Source organism: Gallinula chloropus (genome assembly GCF_964237585.1).
Source record: "Gallinula chloropus genome assembly, chromosome: Z".
Lineage (NCBI taxonomy): Eukaryota > Metazoa > Chordata > Aves > Gruiformes > Rallidae > Gallinula > Gallinula chloropus.
In genome coordinates this window covers 38,112,497-38,138,179 of record NC_140089.1, presented here as the reverse complement: position 1 = coordinate 38,138,179, position 25,683 = coordinate 38,112,497, and the positions used below count along the sequence as shown (strand labels likewise).

The following is a 25,683-nucleotide window of genomic DNA, read 5'->3' as shown; positions in this document are numbered from 1 at the left end:
ATTAAAGTATGGTTTTTCACAGATGAATTACACTGATCAGACTGAGTTGATGATAATTTTGTTGATGGCAAGTTCCTAAGAAGGGAAGGGGTGGAAGATTATTTCTCTTATTTTATTTTTATTTAAATTAACTAAAGTGAAGACAGTCACATGAAACAATATGCCTTTCTTCCGTGCATACTGGGGAAGAAAGAAGAAAATAGTGAGAAAGAAAAAGACAGGATTTCTCCTTTAGAAATGAGAACTGAAAGGGCAAAATGAACAAAAACTTGGAAGAACCTCTCACTCAACAAAGGGTCAGCAAGAGCTAGTAGTTGAAAGTGGGTCAGCGTGCCTTTTCAGGGGGCTGTTTTGCTGGGCTGCATGGCAACCCTGTCCCTTGCTGTAGTCCCTGGCACTGTTTTGCCATTGCGGAACATACAGATGGAGCTCACAGATGTCATTACTGGTTACAAGATCTCCTTTTATTTTTTTCTGTATTACATTCACAAAAAGACAGATTAATTCATTAAAAACACGTAAGCCAGCTAGTGATGTTAAAGCAGTGCCCGTTACTTGCTTAATTTTCTGGCAAGTAAACAGCATTCGTTAAATGCATGTCAATAGAATTAACTCAGGAATGAGCAAGATTGTTTTCTTGGCAATTTTTTTATTATCGTTTTGCTGTCAGCCAGCATGTGTCTCTCCTATAGAATTTATTACCTGGTAGTCTCAAAACAAAAGACCTGGATACTCATTTTGGGATATTCTCTGATTAGTCAGTTGCACATATAATTTGTCACTAGAGAGAGAGAGATGTTATGTTCAATTTTGCTTCAAAATCAGAGAGGTTTTTGTCATTAAAGCAGTTAATTAACTGATTACATGGAAAAATACTGAAGAGCATCTGTTTTTGTGAAGATATCAAAACTGTTGATCTGGTTTTCCTAAGGCAGATTGGTATGCAAAGGCTCCTTGTTCTGTCAGTTATTTGGTGAACAGCAGAGTATGCAACTGCATTCGTAAAAAGGGAATGCTGCGTTAATGCCAACTTGTGTCTAGGTTGAAGGATGCAGAAACACTGCAGTTTTAAGAGCATCAGAACAATTCTTTATCTGTAAGTGAAGCTCCAAGTACTGTCAAATACTGCCTCTGGGGAAACAGATCACTCACAATGAAGAAATACTGTTAATTTGCAGGAAGATTTTTTGAAAACATCCTTAACTCTTCCTGACTCTGAAGTGTAGACAGTAACACTTCAGTACAGTGAAATTAAATACTACTGAAAGATGAAAGGAAATCAGAACTCTGGTCACTCTTTTCTTCATTTTTCAGGCCATTTTTAGGCCTGGTACAGAAACTGAAAGTTGTCTCATTTGCCAGGGTTTAACAGACTACTGGAGTTCTATTCCATCCCTTTATGTTAGCTGAAGTATCTGATGCTTCCATTGAGGTGGGACCACTGGAATGAACTGCTCACTTAATGGTTAACATCCTTTTCATGTAATTGCTCAATTACAGCATTTAATAAAACTTGTGACTATTCTGGTTGTGAACAAAGCATGATCAGTCTGGGAGTGAGAAATAAATGACCCTATATATGTTAGTATATAGGAGACCTAGATTGGCCAGATTTAATTTGCTTAGGGTGACCAGTAACCAGGCACAAATTCAGAGACCAGCAAGAAAATCTTCACAATAATGTGTATATTTCAGAGAAGACAAATAAACTATTTATGAACATCTTGCTGTTATCTTCAATAGCTTTAAAGTTATATTTTTAAATCATTGTTAGAAGCTGGCATAAGACTTAAAAAATAGAAGTCACCTGTGGAGCAAGGAGCAGGCAGCTCTGGAGGACTACAATGATATGTGAGGTTATGCAGGGAGGTAATTAGAAGGGCCAAAGTCCAACTAGAACTTAATTTGGCTACTGCAGTAAAAGGCTGTAAAGGAATGTTTCTATAGACACATTCGCTACAAAAGGAGGGCTAAGGAGAATCTCCATCCTTTATTGGGTGCCAAAGGATGAGGAAAGACTGAGATATTTAATGCCTTCCTTACCTCAGTCTTTAATAGTAAGACCAGTTGTTCTCCAGATATCCAGGCTCCTGATCTGGAAGACAGGGGTGGGGAGTGGAATGAAACCCCCATAATACAAGTGGAAATGGTTAGCGACCTGCTACATGATTCAGACATGCACAAGTTTATGGGGACGGATGGGATCCACCCGAGGGTACTGAGAGAAAGTGCTCACCAAGCCACTTTCTACCGTGTATCAGCAGTCCTGGCTATCCATCTAGGTTCCAGTTGACTGGAGCTTAGCCAGGGTGACACAAGGGTCAGAAGGAGGATATGGGGACCCACAGGCCTGTCAGTCTGCCTGTGGGGCTGAGGAAGGTTATAGACCAGATAATCTGGAGTGCCATTAGATGGCATGTACAGGACACCCAGCTGATCAGGCCCAGTTAGCATGGGTATATCAAAGGCGGGTCCTGCTTGACTAACCTGATCTCCTATGATAAGGTGACCCAAATAATGGATAAGGGAAAGGCTGTGCATATTGTCTACCTGATTTTAATAAAGCCTTTGACACCATTTCCCATAATATTCTCCTAAAGAAACTGGCTGATCATGGCTTGTTTGGGTGTACTGGGTAAAGAACTGACTGAATGTGCAGGCCCAAAGAGTTGTGGGGAATGGACTTATATCCAGTTGGTGGCCAGTAACAAGTGGTGTTGCCCAGGGCTCAGTTCTGTTCAGTATCTTTATGAATGGCCTGGACAAGGGAATCAACTACACCTTCAGTAAGTCAGGGCAGCGGGAAAGGAGAAAAACCATCTACAATAGCTAGTCTAACAGTGAGTGGGAGGTGTCTCTGCCAGCACTGACAGAACATGCGTAACAGGAAAAGTCCTGTGTCCTCAGAAATCAAAAACCATGTTTAAATATTATAAAAATCTCAGGGTCAATACGATAACCTTTATCATTCCTTCACATAAAAAGCATTACTGTAGTTAGAGAAAATATTGGAAGTGGGATTTGGAAATTAAGATAGTTGGGCAAAAGTGGAGTAAAATGATGTGGTTTTCAGTAGCAATTTTAAAGTTATTTTCTGTTTATTTTATGGACATTGCAAACTATCTAGATGGCTCTTCTTTCCTTCCCACATAAAACAATTCCACTCACAGCTATAAATAACATTTTCTTAAATGTAATGTTAAAATTGCATTAAAAATTTTTCAGTGTGTCATATGTTAAACCCAAATTGTCAGGTATTTGAACTCTGCTAGCTAGCCATGAGCAAGACCTAAAAAATATCTCTTTGGGATTTGGGGAAGGCAGCTGGAAAATATATTGAATTCTGCAGCCTAGATCATGGTTATTGGATTTTTTGTTTCCCCCTAGCACAAATTGAGATCCACAAAATTTTGCTTCCAGTTGAAAAACATGTAAGATCAGGAATATATCTGTAGATTTCCAGAGATGAAGATGTACAAAGGAAGAGAGGGAATCATTTAGAGAAGCCAGAGAGGTGTCATTACTTCTCTCAGCATCAAACTCTTCATTATCAAATCTTCTCATTACTTGTCAGCTCTGCAGCATTCTGTTTTTTGCTGGCTCTGAAAGGCAAGGAACGGAGCTGTGAATGTAAAATGGAGTCTAAGCAGAAACTTCAGGCCTGTGCTGGGATACAGAAAGAAAAGTAGATTGACATTTTGTGTTACAGTTGGTTGCTTTCCTGGGGTCATATATTGTGACTCAAACTTACACATGTTTTAAAATGTAAATTAAAAGCCTCTGTAACAGGAGTAACAGCAGGCAAAAGGCAAAATTAGGCTTTAAATTTCTATAAAAATACCACTCTGAATTGTCACCGAACCATGATCAGCGTAACCGACAAAGAATTTAAAAAGAGTGCCTCTGCTGAACAACTGACACGTTTGATGTCTGTCTGTCCCAGATATAAAGCTACGCACAATTACTATGCTCTGCAGCTCCTAGTATTCCAAACATTGCCAAGCGAACTGACAGGACTAACAGTATGCATGCCATGGGAACGATAACCTTTGACATTATTTTCTTTTAACAAGCCCAACTCAGACCTTCAGCAAAACTCTGCAAAGGGCTGGGGGGCAGGGAAGGAAGGGGAAGGTTAGAAGTCTTCCCCTACGGACTCATAGGCTAAGAGTTTGCCGTTTAATGTGAAATGCAGATTTCCATTTTGAAATATTAAGGTAGAAGAACTAGGATCAACAAATGTAAAAAGTGAATTAAAGCAGAATGCTTTAATTGTAAACAATGAAGTCCCTTAGCAGTTACATGCATTTCCATGACCTCTTTATATACTAATTATTGAAGCAGTACTCTTGAAGAATGTTCTAGGCAAATATCTAGCCACGCTTATATATATATCCATGGCAGTGGTAAACATCTTGTGCATGGAACAGTTCTGTCTTGTAAAAAAACCCAACTAGCATCTGCCTTTAAGAACACTAAGGCTCTTCATTGCTATCGTGCATTTCAGTAATACAAACCCAGCAGATTTATCAGAGTGTGTTTAGTTTAGTGGAAAGTGAATTTAGGCAAGTTAGGAGACAGATCACACCATCTACTATACAGAATTTTAAGCACTTCAAGCATCCAGTCAGGATGTAGAACATCTAGTAATAATTGGAAAAGATAAGGGCCTAGACAGACAACTCAGATCAGTTAGATTCCTGAAGTTGCTTATAACTGTATCACTTTTTCCCTACAGAAAAATCAGCCACTGTGGGGGGAATGGGGGTCACTTTTGAGTCAACAGTGGCAGAAATTCATCCACAAGGTCTATTGCTAGTGCATTACTCATCCAGCTATCTGGGTAGACCTAATTTTCTGTTTGAATTCCTTTGGCTTCAGGTTACTGATCAGAATCTACCACGTCATTTTACAGGGATAGTGTGAATTCTGCCTAATTAGTTAATAGTTTCTTTGCTTTAGAGTCAGGTTGGTATAGTTTTGGTTCTAAAAATAGTCATCATTATTATTAAGTAATTTACAGAAAACTTTGTTATGATTTTCTCATACTTGTGTATATCCTTCCTTTCCTGAGATCTGCTGCAGCCCCGTGCTCACTCAGAAATTAGTTTGAGTATAAATATCTCTGTGGAGCATCAGCACTTCTGAATAGACACAGACACTGTGAGACAGAAGAAGGTTCTTCTGGTTGAGGGAGGTGATTCTGCCCCTGTACTCTACTCTGGTGACAGCTCACCTGGAGGTCCAGTTCTGCAGTCCCCATCACAAGAAAGACCCTGAGATGTTGAAGCAAGTCCAGAGGAGGGTCAGGAAGATGATCTAGAGTACCTCTCCTGTGAAAGACAGGCTGAGAGACTTGGGGCTGTTCAGTCTGGAGAAGAGAAGGCTCCAGGGAGCCCTTATAACACCATTCCAGTGCCTAAAGGGGCCCTACAGGAAAAACAAAGAGGGACTTGAGGGAGGTGAGACACTGGAACAGGGTGCCCAGAGAAGCTGTGGATGCCCCCTCCCTGGAAACATTGAGGGCCAGGTTGGACGGGGCTTTGGGTGACCTGGTCTAGCAGAGGGTGGCCCTGCCCCCTGCCCATGCCAGGGGTGCTGGAACTACATGGTCTTTGAGGTCCCTTCCAAGCTAAATCATTGTGTGATTCTATGATTCTATGTGTCTGATACACCTGACAGCATGGAAATATGTTATCTTTGTGTCTCCTGTTAACGATCTGTCAGCATTTCCATATACTATGTTTTTTACTCATCTGTCATCATCTGTTCTGAGATGAAGCCTTGCATAGAGGCTTTCACCAAAAGGTGTTTTTATTGTTTGATAGGGTGAAATGACATTTGGCTGCTTTTGAGTTATCAGAGAATCCTAAATGTACCTCTGAGAGTAAATTTGCTCCTAATAGAGGAAATGAGTACATTTTCTTAAAAGCTGCTCCATGGTGCAGTCACAAAATGGCTTTTTTTCTTTAAAGAAAACTTGAAAGCTGCCATGTTTTTCAATGGATCTTTGTGCTTTTTGGAGAAAAAAAAATCAATATAAAAAGATTATAACTAGTTAAAAAATTATACCTTCTGTTCCTCTAGATGCTTCTTAGCCAACTTTATTTCGGCAAACTCTTCTCCCTTCTAAATGCACATAATCCTTACATTTATTCCATTCACATACGCTGGCTCATTTCAAGAGATATAAATGAATGTCTTCAGTAGAAGCTTTGTGATTTACAGCCAAATGCTGCTGCAGAGATGCAGCAGCTTGTCTGTCTTAGCAATCACCAGCCAACAGTAGTCAGGTTTTCTGTTTCTATCACAACTCTGTTCGTGGAGAGGCAGAGAAATAAACTGATCTTCCTGGTCACTCTGCTGAGGTTTTCAGCAAGGGTCACTGGTACTTCCTCTGACTCTGGGTAAAATGTCCCCATATTCAGGGCACAGTAGGTACCATGTCTGCTGAAGACTTCATTAACCTTGGTTACTCATATCTAAACAAGCTCCGAGAATTAAATCAGGAACTGATTCATGTCTTGCTGCAGGCAAGGGAGCCCCTGGCATGGAAATGCTGGGTATGCATGGATGCAACACTGCTCACTGTGGACCATGGGGTGGCTGAATCCCAAGACTAATGACCCCTGCCCAAAGGGTACTACTTGTGAGGGGAGCAAGTATTTGGGTGGTACTTGCAGTCACTGCTAGTAGTCTAACTCTGATGCCTCAAAGGTGTATTTCATTCAGTCCTTTATGTCAACCAATGTATGTGCTTAATAGCCATATGTAGGTAAATAATGACAGGATGTGAATGGAAATATGAGCTTGGACTTAATTCCATAACATTTTAAGATGGTGTGGCTTAGGTTATTTTTTAAGTGGCTGCAAAGTCTCATAGCAGGTGATAGAGTGTCAAAGTTGTGTGCAGAAACGGTTCGCAAAGCTGGACTGGCTACTGAACATTTAGCTTCTACTAGCTGTCCTGCTAGAATTTCTGGGCAATCTTTTTTTTTTTTTTTTTTTTTTTTTTTTGTTTATCAATGAATAGGAGCTTTGGCTGACAGAAAAAAATGTAAAATCTGAGGGCTGATCAGTTAAATCCACAGTTAGTTTATTATGGAAGAAATTATTTGTACTAATAGAAGAATCAGAAATTGACATAAACACAACTAGCAACTGAATAAAAGCTATGAAAAATGGCTGAGAGAGTTGGGGTTGTTCATCCTGGAGAAGAAAAGGGTCCAGGGAGACATTATTGTACTCTCAATATATAAATGAGGCTTATAAGAGAGACATTTTATAAAAGCTGGTAGCTACAAGGGGTAATATTTTTAAATTAAAAGAGGGTAGATTTAAATTCAATATAATGAATAATTATATTATATGACACACTGCAACAGATTGTCCAGAGAAGCTTTGTATGCCCCCCATTGAAAGTGTTCAAGTTCAGGTTGAGTGGGATGCTGAATAATGGTCTAGTAAGGTGTTAAACTAGATGAGCTTTAAAGGCCACTTCCAACTCAAACCGTTCTGTTCTTCTATGATTCTATCACATAGAGACACTTCTGTTTCTCATTATGCATCTTTGTAGCTGCCACACTTAAGATAATTGCTTTATCTATTGGGCAACTTTCTGTCCTTCAAATCCTTCTCTGGTGTGGTAGAGTAAGAATTCAATCTTCTACCATCCCTGATGAGTCTTTAAACATACCTGGATTTAAGGGAATTATGCGGGAAGGGATGCCTGAGTTTGCTGTTTGCTTTGTCTTTAAGTAGACAAATTGTGGGGTTCGTTCTGTACAAAATATGAAAGTACAAATAATGTTCTTAATCTAAAAAACATGAGGGAGTCAGTTTTACAAGCAAGAATAAAAAAGAATGTTCTTTCACAGTTGTGTTATTTTCTTGTAAAACAGTTAAGTGTTTCAGAAATCACATCCAGTTATCACAAATTGCTGGTCATAGGTTGACACAAAATGGGAATATGGCTGAAACAAGACGAATTATCATTCAGGATCAGTGTTATCTTAGTTAGGACATGGCAAAAGAAAATTAAAATAATTTAAACCATGTGTCATCATAAAGTTTCTTCATTTTTGTCCATTAGTTTTCTTTACACAATTGTATTTCTTGGTTGAAGCATTTTGATATACTAAGGAAATGACAGAAACTTTAAGTAATATAAAATTAAAGCTTTATATTTGTAAATGAAATGTCAAATAGAAAAGAACTACTGGTGTAGGTCAGTTTGAAGTACTTATTTATAGGATGAGTGTAACTCGAGAGTCTCAAATGTTTTAGCCTTACTAAACAACATTTAAGAAAACCACAGTATAAGGGGCATTTTAGACTCCTATTTTGTCAGTCTCATTTAGGATGAGACGGAATCAAGATCCTACAGTAGCATAAATTAGCAAGTCACAATAAATTACATAAACAACAACTGAATCTAGTTCAGGAAAGTTGTGTATTCCTCATTTGACAAACTGGTTTTGTATTTAGAATGATGGAATCACAGAATCACTTAGGTTGGAAGAGACCTTTAAAATCAAATCCAACCACAGCCTAATCCTGCCTAGTTTGCCTCTAGACCACGTCCTCAAGCATAACATCTACAAGCCTTTTAAATATATCTCCAGGGATGGTGACTCCACCACTTCCTGGGCAGCTTGTTCGAATACTTGACTACCCTTTCAGTAAAGAAATTCCTCCTGATATCTAACCTAAATGTCCCTGGTGCAATTTGAATCCATTTCCTCTCGTCCTATCACTTGTTACCTGAGAAAAGAGACTGACCCCCATCTCTCTACACCCTCCCTGCAGGTAGTTGCAGAGAGCGATAAGGTCTCCCCTCAGCCTTCTTTTCTTAAGTCTAAAAAGGCCCAGTTCCCTCAGCTGCTCCTCAGAGGACTTGTGCTCCAGACCCCTCATCAGCTTCGTTGCCCTTCTCTGGACATGCTCCAGCATCTCAACATCCTCCTTGTAGCAAGAGGCCCAAAACTTTGATATGTGTATACAAAATATTTATATTTCTAACGCTGCTTTCACAGTATAGAAAATGTAAGGACAAAAACATAGAAGGGAGACAATATTCTGCAATAGTTTTTGTCAGCTGAGCAAAATAGAAAGGGAGGCTTACCATCTAAACTATTGATGAGACATCTTGATGACAGGCGATTAAACTGCAGCCTATCAAATCAAGTTTAGCTGTACTGAGGCACTGGAAGTGCTGTGTTTTCAGTGCCTGGGACCAGTTTTCCTAGAGTCTGCATGATTCTGCATTATGATTTATCAACACCAGCCATTCATATTTCTCTTAGTCATGTCAAGTGGGATATACATACTGCCTCTAGATTTAGGGGTAGCTTTACATACTCTTTGTATATAAATGAGAAAGTTACTGAATTTTAATAGCAGTTTCAGACAAAAACAAAGGGATTATGAAGAAGCTGGGCAAGCCTATCCAGCAGCTGAGCGGGCCTTGATTTCGTGGTGTGCTAATAGCCGAATTGCTCCAGGGATAAATAAATGGACTTTAGCCCCAAGAAATGTTATTTTCTCTAATGATAAGAAGAGTAAAGAGATCAGCTAAAATTCAATATTTACATTGTGTTGCAGGAGACAGTTTTTCTCTGAAACTTGTCCTGCATCTGCAAACCTCTGTGTATGCCTGTGATGTTGCAGAAACAGGAATGGATCGGTTTGCCTTACTGCATGAGTAGAGAGAGGAATCTGTTCTGCCCACAGAGTCCTCGATCACAAGGAGATCATACTTTTCAACCTACATCTCAACAACAACCCGCTCCTTAGTCACCAGCTTACGTTGCACTAGCCTCACATTCCTGTTCTGTCTCTAAAAAGGCAAATATCTTCTTACAAAACAGACATGCTCCATGACTCCTAGCAATAACCAAGCCCCAGCAGCAATTCACAGCAGTGATAAAGTAGAGCATGTAAGTGGCAATCTGCAAGATCCCGGGGCATTTTGCACTTGCAGTCAGCTTATCTCACTCTGCAATCATCAGTCCCTTTCAAATATTGCTTTTCTATCTGTGTTAATAGAAGTGAGCTCAGTACCATTCGCATACAAATCACTGGCAGTTCCAGATGTTTCCCAGAAGACATTTATGGCCCCTTGTGGGGCCATTTTAACCTCTGGGAGAGGCACCCTTGCATAGAGTTCACAGCAGTACAAGCACATGCACAGATGAAGGGGTGCAATTTAAAGGCAGTAGGAAACAAAATCTGCTTTCTTCTCTAAGACACAGGGGATCAACTGCTTTTGTTAACTCTGTGATTCTACCCTGAATTGCTGTTATTTAGTCTTTGAAAATTATGGGCCTCTGCTGGTACCTGCAGTTGCTAACCAAACCACTGGATCAAGGGCTTTGAAGTGTAAACGTTGCAGACAGCCAAATATCAGCTGCCTGGAAGCTTCCCACGTGGAAGGATTTAGGAGCACCCCTGACTGTCAGGAAGTTTTTATTTCAATGGGAAGGCCTTTCAAGGGAAAAATGTACTTCTGTTTCAGCTGTGGGGAAAAAAAAAGCCAGCTGATGCAGAACTTCTCACTCCTGCCTCTGCTCTCATGCGAGAGAGTTTAAGCATTGAATCATGGACAATTAACACAGATGCATTATCTTCTGGATAAAAATGAACACAATTCTGTCTTCCAAGCAATTTTTAGGGTAGGAAAGATAGAAAATTCACTCTCGGGATTTTATTTGTATTTTTAATGTGTATATTAGGGCAAAAAATCTTCTACGATGAGGGGGCTTAAAAGTTGCTTAAGTCACTGCCTGGTAGTGCTCTTCTGACTATTTCTGGGTGAGAAAAGGTGAGCTGAGGTGAAACTTGGCTATTCTTTGAGCTCAGTAGTTTGGTAGAACACATTGTCGTACAGTTGGACATTCTGAGCACTGCCCCAGTGCGACTTGCTCTAGGTCAGGAATTTAAAATGCATTTTCCATGGATTAGCTCAAAAGATTATTTTAATTCATGAAAATGCAATCACTCACTATTTATTACTATACAAAGTAACAGTGTACAGTTACAGACCATGTGAGTTAACACTATTGTTCTTCCCACTGTTCTTCAGAGCATACAGAATCATTATTAATTAAAATTTTTAATTATCAGAGCTATGCACACAGTATAAAAAAAGACAAATTACTTGACAGATAAATATACTCTCAGCAGATGAAGTTTTTGAAAGATGACGTCTATGACCAAGAAGATTTCCATGACAGGATGTGTCTTTGCAGTGCAAAGAGTTTCTCCATCTGAGCTTTCCTTACCCTTTTTCTGGCTGCCTCCACCCACAAGTAAAAATAGGATGTCTCTTTCCCTGGCCATTTCTTTTGTGGAATACATTAAAAAGAAATCAGAAGGCTGAAGGAGGGCTGAATTTCATTACATTCATGTATTTTAGTCACAGTTATGTTTCATTTCTGAAAATGTTACCTGCCTCATTTGGCAGCAGAGCTGTGTTTAGTTGTCTCCAAATGAACATTTCCATGATATTTGCACTTCAGTTTGGGGCTGAAGGGGAAGAAGATGGGGGGAAAACCAATTCATTACACGGTCCTTATGCCTTGCAGTATTTTCCATTGAGGAATCCTCTTCAGGTGGCAGTTTCAGACAGCATTAGATATTGGAAGATGCACTGATTATTTTTTATGCTTTGAACTGTTAGTTATTTGACAAGGTTGGGGTTTTTTTGGATGGAGTCCTTTAAATTCTGGTTTGGCAGTGGATAGAGGCTGCTTTCACAAACCCTTTGCAAAGTGCAGTTGGAAAGACTTACACCGTGCCTTGTTACATTACTGATTAAAATAGAACTTCTGTTTTTTCTAAGGATTTTCTGGTAGCACTGTCTGTGATAGCAAGCAAAAGTGATTTAATAATAAATTTGATCTAAACTCCTCCCTCTGTAAGCTTTTTTTTTAACCTTCTTCTGTCAGAACTTTACCAAGAGCACCAATTTATCACAATAAAACAAAATAGCTAGCAGCTCTTCTAATTCATCAAAATCCATTTGCAAGCTTCTGTTTTAATTGGAGCAGCAACAAAAAACACACAGCTGATTCAGTACGTGAAACTTTTAGTCTTTGTGAACTGCTGGAATTCTTGAAACAGTACTCTTAAAATTACAAAAATGAGAGATACAAAATTGGCAGAAGGCTGCTAGAAATAGTTCCCCTTGTCTAAGTGGTGGGCATTTGACAATTTGATGTTTTGTTCCCAAGAAAGATGATGTATTAAAGACTTCTGCATCTTTGAGAAGGTGTCATTCAGGCGTTAAATTACTAGGCTTTGAGTTTCTTGCAAGGGGACCATTGCTCACTCTCCATGGCATGAAAGGCAGATAGAGATGAGGATGAAATATCCAGGAATGAGCATTAACAGAGTGCTAACCTCCAGGCATGGATGCTTAATACCACTGTGTGTGCAATGCATGTAGTAGGTAATACGTACTAACTTCATCTGCAGATCTGCAAAGGAGGTAGAGGAAGGAGCCTTTCTATCACAGACACTGCATGAGAACAAAATTATCTTTAGGGTCCTGGACTTCAACAACACTATTGTTACTGATCTTCATCATGCAGATGTATCTCTTCAGGGAGATGTTGGATCTAGCTGGCTAGCTGGCCAGTGGCAACCATAGTGCATACAAGACCTGGAGACCATACACATGCTGAAGTGTGAGGGAAGAGTGAATAGCACCTACAAAACACAGTCTGTTCCATTTTATATTTATTGTCTCTGTTACCTTCAGTATTTATGTACATGCATGTGTTTGGTATTTGGCTATCAGAAATAACCCTCCTCTGGTTCTTTGTACCTTTTAACATCTTATACAAGAGGACTGGGCTGAATTAAGGCATATGGACAAACGGTGATCAGAGGCAATTGTACTCTCTGGCGTTCTGCAGTTCTGGTCTATGCTCCTTATGGTAAGGCAGTGTTATTCGTGATGGTTGTTTTCTGCTTCTGTAATAAAAAATGTGAACAGATTCAGTGAAAAAATAGTAATTATTACTGTTTCTGACAAGGAGATTTTTGAGCTTTGTGCAAAATCAGGGAAGAAGTAGAAAAGAAGCTTCTGTTAAGAGATTACTCCCTGAAATTCATCTATGGTGAAAACCAATGCTTTATGTTATAATTACAACCATTCTGTTTGTACCTTGTAGTGAGCCACCTCTATGGATTTGGACTGATGGATGCTGAAGCAATGGTGATAGAAGCAGAAAAGTGGACAACGGTCCCTCCACAGCATGTGTGTGTGGAGAACACGGATCGGCAAATCAAGTAATGCCCGCTGCCAAAACTCTTGCTGGCATAAACTTATGGAAAAAAATTGGGTATAATTTACCCCTCCCTTGCATTGTGTATAATGTGTCATTTTGAAAGCTATACTGGTGATCTCTTCCACCTTCACAGATCTCACATCATTTTCCTGTAAACATTGTTCCCTGTAGTGCTTGGGAAAAGGCCCTAGTTTAAAGAGCACCCCAGAAGTTGAAAGTGTAAAATTAACCCAGGCTGGATAGTGATTGATTCTGGTATAGATGATGCACCAAAGAAGAATGGTGAAGTGCACTGCAGTCACCTTTGTAAGATCAGTACAGACTCATCAGTTCAGGATCTAACAAATGCTCTTTTCATTAAAATGCTGCATAATGTTGTCACCCTCAAATCATTTCAGGAGAGTCTCCAGCTCAGAGGCTAAGACTAAACTGCTTTCCCCCTGGATAGGATGTCTGCAGATCTGGACCTAAGAGCAAAATTCTTTATATGCACTTTCTGGATACAGAGACACACTCACAAGGCCCACTTCCAATGCATTGACATTATTGTTTGACAAATACGTTTGACAGGCCTGATCCGTAGCTGGTATAGTCTGCAAGGATGTTGTGCAAATTTAAACCAGCTGAGTCAGATGCCATTTGGTACAGTTAACATGTAATACTTGCTATTACGTAAGCAAGGACTATGGCTATGCCAGGCATTTCCTGGGGCTTAACAACCAGCTGTGATCCCATGACAATCCCAACAATTCTCAGCTGGCCACTAATCCACAGAAATGCTCTGTCCCAAAGGCTTATTCCTATTACAGGTTTGTCACTGTCCACACTCAGCATGTGTACATGCTGAACAGAAAGCCAGGTAGTTGCCATCAGTTGCGGTAAAATAACTACCCTGTGATGGTAGTTGGAGCTGGGAAGTAAATGTTAAAGCTAACAGTCATAGCCTACTGACTTCTCAGAAAAAAATGCCCAAAACTGTCATTCACTACTAAGCAAAAAAGTTGTGGTTGTCCTATTTTACAGAACAAGCAAGAAATGTTGATGTTGTTTTGTATGTTTGTATTACAGAACAATACGGCCTGACAGCATTGTCCGTTCAATATACAAAGCCACTGGCTGTTCAGACAATCCCAACCATCACGTGATCTACCTGGAGCATGTCGTGGTGCGCATCACTATTACTCACCCTCGACGTGGAGACCTGGCAATTTACCTAACCTCTCCTTCTGGAACTCGGTCGCAGCTTTTGGCCAACAGGTATAGTGTGACAACACAGTTTCACAGTCAGTGTGTAAAGCCTGTACTGAGATTGCAGCATCAGCAAAGAAGAGTCAAGTCATTACAGTAGGTTCACTGGCAGACACAGGCTAATTATTTTTTCTCAGGGAGATCACAGATTCATAGAATCACTTACGTTGGAAGAGACCTTTAAGATCACCAAGTCCAACCACAGAGGTAGATATGTATCAACCTCTAGCAATAACAACTATGGTAAAGTTGTCATTGACTTCTCCATTACCCAGACTTTTTTTGATTTAATTTCGGGGAGTCCCTCAGTTGTAGAAGGATTTATCTTTCCTTTTGAAAGGAAGGACCTGTTTTGGAGAGAGGTTGGCCTTGGTTCTGATTGAAGTGTGAACTCAAATTTTTGTTAGAGATTAGGTTAATTTAAAAGAAAAGGTGTACTGAAATAATCTTTAACCTGTAGACATTGATTCATAAAAATGAGAAAAAGTTGTGTTGAAATTCTGGTGCCCTCTGGGATATCTCCTGTGCTCCATTCAGTGTTGTCAGTGCCTTGCTGATAAAGCAAATGGGCACAGACATCTATGTATATCCCTGCTGCACTGAACACATAATTTGTCCTCTGCTAAACAGTGCAGAGGCAGACTTCTACCTTCTAAGCAGTTATGAAACAGGCTTTTGTTTTTGTTTGAAGAAATCCTTTAGTTTTCTGTTCCATTTCCATGCAGCAATTCTTCCATGCTTCAAAATGAAAGAAAATAAAAGTCCTCCAACTAGGCATCCAAACAAAACAATCTCGTGTAAACCCAGTGGTCTTAACACAGCTAACTTTTGGCTCTAGGCTTTCATGTCTTGCAGCTGACTCACAGCAAGTGGGAGATAAAGACATTCCAGTATTCACAGTTCACCTCTGGTGATGACTGGTATGTGGAATAGGAACAAAGTTTAATTCAATCAGGCTCTTTGTAACCCCTGCACCTTAGAAAGTAATTATCTTCTCGACCTGTGGAAAAGAGAGAGAATGCAAATGTATGTATTAAAATAAGGTGATGTTCAGCTGTTTCGTATACTAAGAAGGCTAACCCAAAAGCAGAGAAACCTGAAAGACCTTTGAAAGAATATTTTGCCACTTTCCAACCAAATTATTCATGACAGAGAGAATACTCATACAATTGCACCAGAAATTCCCTTCCCATGCAACTCTGAGGTGTACTGAAACAAAGAATTCTGGGCAAATAATACTAAGGGATATATGTATTTTGGAAGCTCTAGGTCTGAAATACCTAGAGTCTTCACAAGCCCTTTCTTAGGGTAAAGTGATGGATATGTGCACAGGATGTTTCAAAATGCTATTTAAAGTCTTGTTTTATTTGGTCTTGCTGGAAGAAGTTTTACAGTTTAGTGGTCTTGCAGTTAGTAGTATCCTGAGTGTTTTAACTGTATATGATTTAGTATCATGTTATAAAATAAAAGAGTAGAAGTGTCGTTATTCACTAATATGATAATTTAGTTGAAGCATTTGATTTTTGAAGTTTTACTGATGTTACATCAGAATATATGCATTCAAGTACAAGTAGCATGCAGGCATGCACTGGCAGGAAGAGGTCTGGGTGGTTTTTTTCTATAGTCAAAGGTCCCAGAGGCTGTTGTGTATTGCTACTACCAGACTGAGATGCTTTTCTCAGACATACAAGACCTTTTAATGCACACGTACATGATTAATAGCAGCAATACCAGCTGTTTTTACTGAACCCAGGGAAAACCTCATTGCTTTACCATTACTCATCTGGGTTTAATTTGAAACAATTTGCTGGTAAAATGTCTTAAAGTGCAAAAGGTATATTTTACACGTGTGCACTTCTTCTCCACCAATTCTGGAAGAAGAGTCCTTGTGTCGTTTCTGATGCATTGACAAGTCGGTCCCTCAGGGCAGTATCTGGCCCTTTTTCTGCATATTTTATCCTTAATGTTGGCATCCCCTAAAATGACTTCAGTAAGAAAACTTGTTAGTCAGAGGCGATGTGGATTCCTTTGCAGGCATTTGGTGGATTACACTGTCACTGGCTTGAGCCTCATGTGCATTCTTCAAAAACTGCATTACAGGGAACATCTGCTTTGTTGTTTGGAAAGTACTAAACATGATTACATTGGATGTACTGCAGCAGAGGAAAATACAGGCTTGGAAAATGCTGGCTGGTGTGAGGATGAGGCTACAGTTAAGTCCAAAGGGGAATAGTATCCCCTTTTTAAAAAAATTGGGCATTCATTTTGGCAGGATGGGCTTCTGAGCATTTTTGAGATGTACCAAGGTCAGTTCTAACAAACATTCAGGACAGAGGGGGCTGTGCAGGAGAAGCTAAATGCAATCAGATAGAAGAAGCAAACTTAGGGCTCATTTGTCTCCCACTGAAGTCATGGCTTGTTTAATTCTTGCCTTTTAAATTTAAAGCAGCTGCTGCCATTCGAACTGCGTAACTGAAATTTTTTAGCCACGTGGTGGCAAGTTTCCAGGCCACTAGCTTCCTATGCTTATTTGGCACTGACATTAATAATACCTCTGTTCAGTAACAAAGGGAAGTATTTTCATGACCATCTTTTTCCTATCATGAAACCTTTAGATAATCAGTAAATTTTAATAATACCCTCCTCTGCAGAAAACTCTTAGATGAAAACAAGGTATTGTCATCTAATCTTACTTGCTGGTTTGCTTCATAAAAAATCTTGGTGATCAGAAGCAGAGGAAACCTTTTTCTCTGTAGGACCACATTTTGATTTCTGGACCAGCCTATCTCACATCTTTAAACGCAGTTTACACATCATACCCTAGTAACGAAAACAACTTTTCATGTGTCCAAATCTGATGAAAAGAATAGTGCCAACCGTCATGCTGAGTCCCACTGTTACAGTAACTGAAAGGAACTCTGTGATGGTATTATTAAGTCTAGGATGGAGCAAACAATAATCCTCTGCCTCTACTATGTCTACAGTATGAAGCAGTTCTCAGAAGACTATTTCTTCTAATTTATATTTTCTATGTTTTATTTGATTCAGATTGCCCTTTTTGGGGGGAGAGGGGGTGGGGGGATAGGTGGTAGAGAGACATCGTTCTACCTGCCATTCTTTGAACTACTATTACTGATTAAAGTCAGGATCTAAAATTTTTTTTCTTTTTCTTTTTTTTTTTTTTTTGTTTTAATTCTCACAGTTTCAGCAGAACATAGGGTGGGGTACTATGTTGTGTAGACACAACATCAATTTCGACAAAAACCCTAAATTTTTTATCAAAGGAGGGAAAAGCACTGTTAATTATGCTAAAACGTAAATGAAAGCATGCAAGTGACACTATTCTGCACATAATGCTAAAATTGATCCTGCAACTTGTTCCAAGAAAAAAGTGAAAGAAGAGTGAAATTCAATATATCAAAGATTTCAAGTGACACATGCCTTTCTTTGATGACTGAGGCTATTGAAGAATTAATCAGGGATCTGCAGTGTAGGCATTTATTGGCTTTTAGAATTCAATACCTCAATTGCAGTTTTAGTGAAAAATTAGAACTCATGATTAAAGGTTTAAATTAATATTCCAAAGTCAAAGCACAAGTGAAGACAAGTGGCTAAGGACATATTTAGGATCCAGCTAAATGTCTCGGCTTCTGAGGTTTGTATTGAAACAAAGAGGAAAGTGATGTGCTGTTTGAGGGGCTGAGGAAGAATGCCTAGGATTTCTACTTCTTGCAGATAGGTCTGTCCCAGCTACTACAGTGAGAATGAATGAATCTTTTCCTAGCTTTATGAAAACTATCCCCACCTCAATCTTATTGTAACATTATTTATTACTACATTAAGCTTAACTTGGGGTAAACTGGATTGCGTGATGCACAGTCAGTGTCCCCTATTGCCCTGTCCCTAACCAGGTGTCTCTTTTCAAACCTAGGATAGGGTAGGATAAGTCTGTGCATGTCGTACCAGGCTCATTCATGCTCTTCCATTAAGGTTTCTGCCTGTTTACAATGAGGTTTATGAAGGTTTACTGCAGATTCAATAGCAAACCACATGCAGCTTTGAAGAATTCAGCTGTAAGTATCATCCATGCAGCTGGCTGACCAGTATGGTGTGTGCAGCTCAGCAGCCTGACATGTCTGTAGGTCATGATGGAACATGTCATGAGGATATGTGTAGGTCCTGGGGACAAACTTTCCATATTTTAAGATGGTGGTTTCTGTACTGGCCACTACTTCAGGCTAGGAGGCACTGTACCCTATTTTTTCTGCTATTCATCAAACAGCTTCATTTTGAGAGCTCAGAATCTCCATTGCTTCATAAATTTAACTGTGATAACCAGATGTAAAATGGAATTTAAAAAAAAAGGTGTGTGCATACGTTTTAAGCGCTTGTGTGCTCTCTGACCATTTTTTTTCCTGTATACTTCAGTGCAGGTGGGCAGTGGGGTCTGAAAAAAGCTTTGCTTAAGTCAGTTTGAGCTGCCTGCAGTTCCTCAGGGCTGCATCTGACAGTGAGCTGGTGGTTGAACAGCGTGGAGAAGAGCTGCAAGGAGAATATTTGACCAAAGCATTTTCAGGAGTGCAGCTCAAGAAGGCACAGTGTGCTATTTTCAGACTGTAAACTTACTTGAAGTCTTGTGGCCAATTAGACTAGTGGGCAAGGACCACTTGCCTGTCAGACTGCCAATTTAGTAGGCTGGAGCACATCATAAACAAAGACTTCTGCTACAGAGGAGAAATAGCCTTCTCTTGCCGTCTACTCCACTGTAACCCCAGCCATGATCCCGTGCGGGGTTCCTGGCTCTTAGAGTTGTCAGTACACTGTGCAAGCACAGCTGTCAGTCAGCCACAGCTGCACTTTCTGAGATGAAAAAAAGATCTTGAAAATAAAAATGTTTCTTTTTCGCATTTAACTTTTGTTGTTTGTGATAGGTGATGGTGGTGGTGTTAAATAGATCCTCTACCCCCACTGCCTTTTCTCACATAAAATTAAAAACAAATTTTTCTGAGCATTTATGAACTTAGAGATTCTTTGCTAAAAGCTGACACAAGTTTGTTTCATTTTTCAAAGCTAGTAGATTTAATAGTGAGTGACTTGCCTTATGTTCGCATTTGTGGAATTCGAAGAAAGTGGGTAATTATCTTCTTCTGGGTCTAAAATTTGATTACAGGTTAATATTTCTACTTGCAGTCATGTTCTTAAATAGAAAAGTGAAGCAATTTCTACATTGAAGTGATGGCAGTGGAAAAGGCCAAGACTCTTGAACTTGTTTTAAGGAAGTAGTTATTTCACGCTACACTGTGTAATATACATATATATGCATATATATATTCTTATTTAGACCTACAAATGGCATATGAAAACTGTATGTCATACAATTTCTCAGAGAGAAAAGAGTCATTATTTTTAAATGTAATGTTATTCATTGTGAGTAGTACCCCTAATTGTTTTCTCTGGATGCAGTCAGTCACATAGGCACACCCGCCCTAATGTGCATGGCCTGGCATTCTGTTATGATTATGTTAACAACTTATAAAGATTCAAATGCCATTACCCACTTTAGTACTTAAAAACATGTTGCATGTACAGGTAGTGCAGATATATCCAGTCACAGTCATAAAAAATAGCTGATTATTCTAATAATCTTGTTCTACTATTTTTATATATAATAACCTGTAATAGTCAACTACCAATTTGTCAAACCATAGACTAATAATTTACTAGTCCACAGTAAGCTGTGTTTAAGTGTGTCCTTGATATGGTGTGTCCTTCTTTCTGAATAAGGAAAAGTACACCTGAACATTTGATCCCATCATTCATTTAACACCACTGAAAGGAAAATCCACGTACTGCTTCACAGGTTCTTTTTGATTTGAGAGTTTAGTGCATAAGCAGAGGAACACAATAATACTTGGACCACTGGGTGTATACGACATACACACAGCCTCAGAGTCGGTATCATTCTACTTTTTTTAGATGTTTTGTTGATTTGTCAGTAACTTTTTGACTCGATTGTAGAATCTATTGTAGAAACACTATTCATATATTAAAAGATTACAGTTTAAACCTTACTATATAAATTCAAAATCTTTCCCAAAGTGTTCTTTCCAAAAATTAGTCTTATTTTCTATGCATGAATATTACGGTATTTTTACTATTTCCATGGATGGTGATATGAAAGTTTACAGTTTCAGCCATAGCATATTTTAGGTAAAGGTATTTTGTATACTTACCATAGAGGATGTCATAAGGGATTTTTTTTTTCTCTCCCAACATTACTTAAAAGCATGATGCAATATTAAAATTGATATTTGATAGCAATTTAAAATTCTAAAACACGACAAGTAAACAGCCTTAAACAAAAAAACCCCTATGGGATAAAGTGGACTAATTACTGTAAAAATACATAGTGACTTGTGTATGTGAATACAGAACTTACAATATAATTATGTGGTACTTACATAATGCTCTATAATTTAGTTGCCACAATAGCGAAGAGGAGTATTGCTGCCTTGATGGATTGACAGGGTATTTAGAAATTAATACATAAGTTATCAGCAAAATATGGCATTACAATTTGACTAACTGTTGGAAATAACCTACATAATCATTTAAATTGAGCATACCCACATGCACACACTGGGTAATAAATGTGTAATAATTTCTACCCTTTCAGTAAATGATGTATGCCATGTGTTTGTGAGATATGCCATATTCAAACAACTGATTTAACGTGACATGAAACAGGCCACTTCTACTGGCAGAATACAGGTGTATAGACATATATATATATAAACACACACACACACATGCATACAGATGCATGGAACTGAATCAGAAGAAAATATCACCCAATTATCAGAGAAAATGAAGCCTAATTCTAAACATTTATCTATGTTTTCATTTAATGTTATCAACACTAATAAAAAAGAGGACAATAATAGAAATTAGTTAAAATGGAAAAAGGTTGCATTATTGAGAGCATGAAAATTGGTTTTGGGATGAGTCCCATAAAGAGCACCGGACAGAGAGGTCTGCAGCGCTCCTGCTGCAGTAACTGTGGTTACACGGTACCTGACCACATGCCTCTGACAGGCAAAAGTTTTCAGCATGAAGTACAGAATTTTATTCCTATCCTGTATGGCAGTTTCTAGCAGAAATTGACACATACTCACATTGCTACAAAAGCATCCTGCTTTCCCAGTGTAGGCTGAACTTCATAAACTTCTAAGAATAAAGCTTTGATCTAGCTTAAGAAAAAAAGTAAAGAATCAAGTGAGTTCAAAATACTGTATTTTTGTCACAAATACTACATTTTTGTCTATTTTATGAGAAATGGTTTTAAATCTATTGGATTTTTCTCCTGCAGAGATTTTGTTGTATAAAAAAACCACTTAAACATATCTATTATCGGTGGAATTTTTACACATAAAGACCAAATTAAATTATTTATAAATATACATACATGCATATACATATGTATAAATAGATATGGAAATGAATATATTTATATGGTGCATATAGATTCATATAGATATATGTATTTTTTTTAATTGTGCCATTTTATTGGAGACAACCGTCTTGATTGTGATGTGCCTCCCATCCATAGTTTTGGGATACCAGGCAACACTGTGAGCACTAATTAAAAGTACAGATTTTATTGTGTTTTTTCAAAATGTCATTAATAAATTCCAGTTTTAGGCAATAAGTCCCTGATCAGTCCTCCTTCCCCTTCCTCGTGGGGTCAGCATCACAACTGCACCCCCTGAACTGAGTCTAGGCCTAAGTTCCAATTCTTCACTCACAGCCTTGGTAGTTATGGTAATTACGTTGGTTAGATAAAACCATCAAATGCCATTAGTCTCTCAGTTTTATCCAAACTCAGTTGCATCAGTTGTTTGAAGCGAATGTTACCTTGGTCATTTGAAGATTGAGATCAATATCTCAGTTACATTTTATTTCCTCACAAGAAGTCACATATGATAGCATCATAGAATCATAGAATTCAATCATATTGAATTGCTAATATTGCCTCAGTCATTTAAGGCTTCTTAGTGTTTTTAAACCCCTTTTAATTATTCCAATCCAAGGCCAGAAATAAATTTTTCAATTTACGAGTTTTTGCATCATCCTGTTAAAGCAACAGATATGCTGTATTGTATGCACTTTTCCCAAGAAACATGAATCCTGTGAAACATTATTAGCAATTTTTTTTTTTTTGCAATGAATTATCTTTCATTTTATGACAAATGATGGCATGTAAATAATCTCTTCCATCAAAACAACGAGAAGCTGTTGAACATACTTGAAATATATGTGGGGAAAACCGTAAGTAGTGTTGTGGTAAGGCACAGCTGAATGAACTGACTAATTAGTTTATCATTCAAGAGTTTTCGTACTTGAAGGCTTAGCTCCCCAAATAACATGGCTCACTTTAAATAATGTCATGATTTAATTTTAGGCTGTTTGATCATTCCATGGAAGGATTCAAAAACTGGGAGTTTATGACTACTCACTGCTGGAGTGAAAAAGCAGCAGGTGACTGGATCTTGGAAATCTGTGACACACCATCTCAGCTGAGAAATTTCAAGACTCCAGGTATGAGTTTAACCGTTGTTTGGTCTCAGTGAATTCAGAATGCTTGCAGTTGCCCATACCGCCTTGACTGTTTTCCACCTTGTATTTACATCTGGAACATCTCACCAGGTTTAGTGTGAAGGCAGAGCTGTGACGAGCATTATTCTTCATTGCAGTTATCAATGCAATCTTCATTTTTGTATTGCTTGTATTTGCCATGTTCTCTTTTTTTTCTGGTTTCCATGGAGAATTTAAAATTCTCAGGGATAAACTGCCCTCTTCCTTGGAGTCTTATGTGTTGCCTCAAAGGCCATTCAAAGCTACATCATACCAGACATGAATTCTTGAAGCATATACCATCTGACAAGTTACCAAGAGTCAGTGCTTTAAACAAAGCTAAATCTTTTCAAGGAAAAAGATACAAAAATATGCAAAACTGCATGTGCCGCGTTTGAAGGAAGTAATAGTATCTCCATATGCAGGCATCTCTTTTCTTGGATGTTGAATATCTATTTATCAGACTGGTCTTCAATACAGGTTAGAGCAGCCCAGAGTTACTGTGCTGTATTGGTATTGCCTGCTACTTTCATGGCTGATATAGGGCCCATATTTACTTGGCCTATATCAGCTACATAGTGCCTATGGGTTTATTTTCTGGATGCTTTTCTTTGCTCTGTATTTTTTATCCTACCCATGAGAAGAAAAGGTATTTTTTAGTGTTTATGCAGAAAGAAAATCCCACTACACAAGACAGAGAAATTCATGGCTTGCTACCACTGGTAGGTTACATCATGCTCCTGTGTGTGACAGGGTGATTGAACCGGTCATTCATTCGCTTGTGAACTGTGGTCCTAGTAAGAATTTTCGAGGCTGCAGACATTATTCTGCTTTTAATTCCCACTGCACAGTTCAGGTTTATTCCTGTATTTATGTATGAGCACTTTGAGAGAATGGCTTCCAAGAGACTCATGGGAGTACATGCTTACTTCCATTTCCTAGTTATAAGATACAAGTAAATACTTGCCTTTGGATTTACTGAAAATTTAAACCTTAAAAATATTTTGAAATAGATACATTATACACAGACAAAAATGCCACTTCATTTATGCATGAATTCTGAATAAAGTCCGGCCTTCTGAGCCTCTCGTCAAAGCAGGTGGAAACCCTTTTCATAAAAAATAATCAAAGGGGAAATATAATTTAAGATTTTAATCTAGATTAAAACATGGTAAAGAGAGATTAATACTACTGAGGTATGGGAAATAATATATCACTAAATCTAAATTAACGCTGATTGGACAGCATGTCAAATTGTAATGATACTACATTGGAAGTGACAAATCTAGTTGACTAGTGCTTTCTGAAAGATAAAAATTAATTATAAGAATTTTCCTATGAAATATATTTAGGACTACAATGACATTAGCAATAACATTAGTTTATAATTCAATGAAATAAAAGATACGTTCCAGCTCAGGGAGCTAAGTAAATTCACATAGCAGTAAGAGTTTTCTAATTTATTTGCTAAAAATCAATTCTGAATTTTAAGGCATAGATGTTAACTTAAAGTACTTACAGCTATAAAATTATATCTTCGTGAATTTAACAATAGGAGATTTTAAATTTGTTTTTTCCCTAATTAGTAGGTTATTTGAAGTCATTAAAACTATTCAAATTAGCCTTGCTAAGTATAAGTACTTGTATTGTTTCTACTAAGTGTAAAAGCACACATAAAGAAATGCTGACTAAAATGCTAACACTCCTTGAAAGCTTCTGAGTTTAAAATAAGAACGGCTAGTTTGATAGGACCTGTGCATGTAGTTGACTGTTCAGGAAGAATGTTAATTGTTACAATTCTGCCTTGCCTTAGAAAGGCCCATTAATGTTTCTGCTACCACATACGGAGATGGAGTACTTTGTCTTCCTCTTGGTTGAAATTTAGTTTGTTAAATTATTCAGATTGGAATAAAGGGTATGTGCAGCTCACCTGTTCAAGATAAATGTGAAAAAAATGTCAAAAATACAGCATCACCAGTCTTTCAATTTTCACTTAATTTTTTCTGCACCAACACCATGGTTTCACAGTGGTGAAATGTTCTTAGCTAATGTGATGTTAATTGCACCAGTAAACAGTTTCCTGTGTACTAAAAAGGGGTATTCATTAAATAAATTTGGAAAAACAGCCACAGACTATGAGCAGAACTGTTTAGAGATTCAAGGGGAGGTTTGGTGCTTGGTTATTTTGGGTTGTTTTTTTAATTTTCAGTGCTTTAGAATTTCATAGAGAGGAGGAATCAAACAACAACTAAGTAATTTAATTTTAATCAGATGACTGAAAAGAGACAAAAATCAATTATTTTAAACTCCACCTTGCATTTGCTATCCCTGAGAAGCCAGGAACATCGCTGGCTTCAAGGACAAGACAGGGTAGCTCTTCACCTTTGTGTGTATGTGAAGCAAGTGGTTCATCCAACAAACGTAAAGGAGAGCCACAGTGCAATACATTCCAGCTGTTTCTGTCTCCTCTCTTCCCTGGCACACTCCCTGTACTAGCCTAGAAAAG

The 25,683-nt window shown here is 38.3% G+C and overlaps 1 protein-coding gene across 1 annotated transcript in view; it reads left to right on the top strand.

Moving 5' to 3' along the window:
- The window catches only part of PCSK5 (proprotein convertase subtilisin/kexin type 5), a gene marked incomplete at its 5' end in the record, with an annotated part of 182,677 nt that overhangs the window by 142,383 nt on the left and 14,611 nt on the right, over positions 1-25,683 (top strand). The window contains 3 exons of the mRNA XM_084278334.1: positions 13,179-13,296; positions 14,364-14,552; positions 23,005-23,141. Of these exons, the coding sequence (XP_084134460.1) occupies positions 13,179-13,296; positions 14,364-14,552; positions 23,005-23,141 (444 nt within the window). The remainder of the gene's footprint in view (positions 1-13,178; positions 13,297-14,363; positions 14,553-23,004; positions 23,142-25,683) is intronic.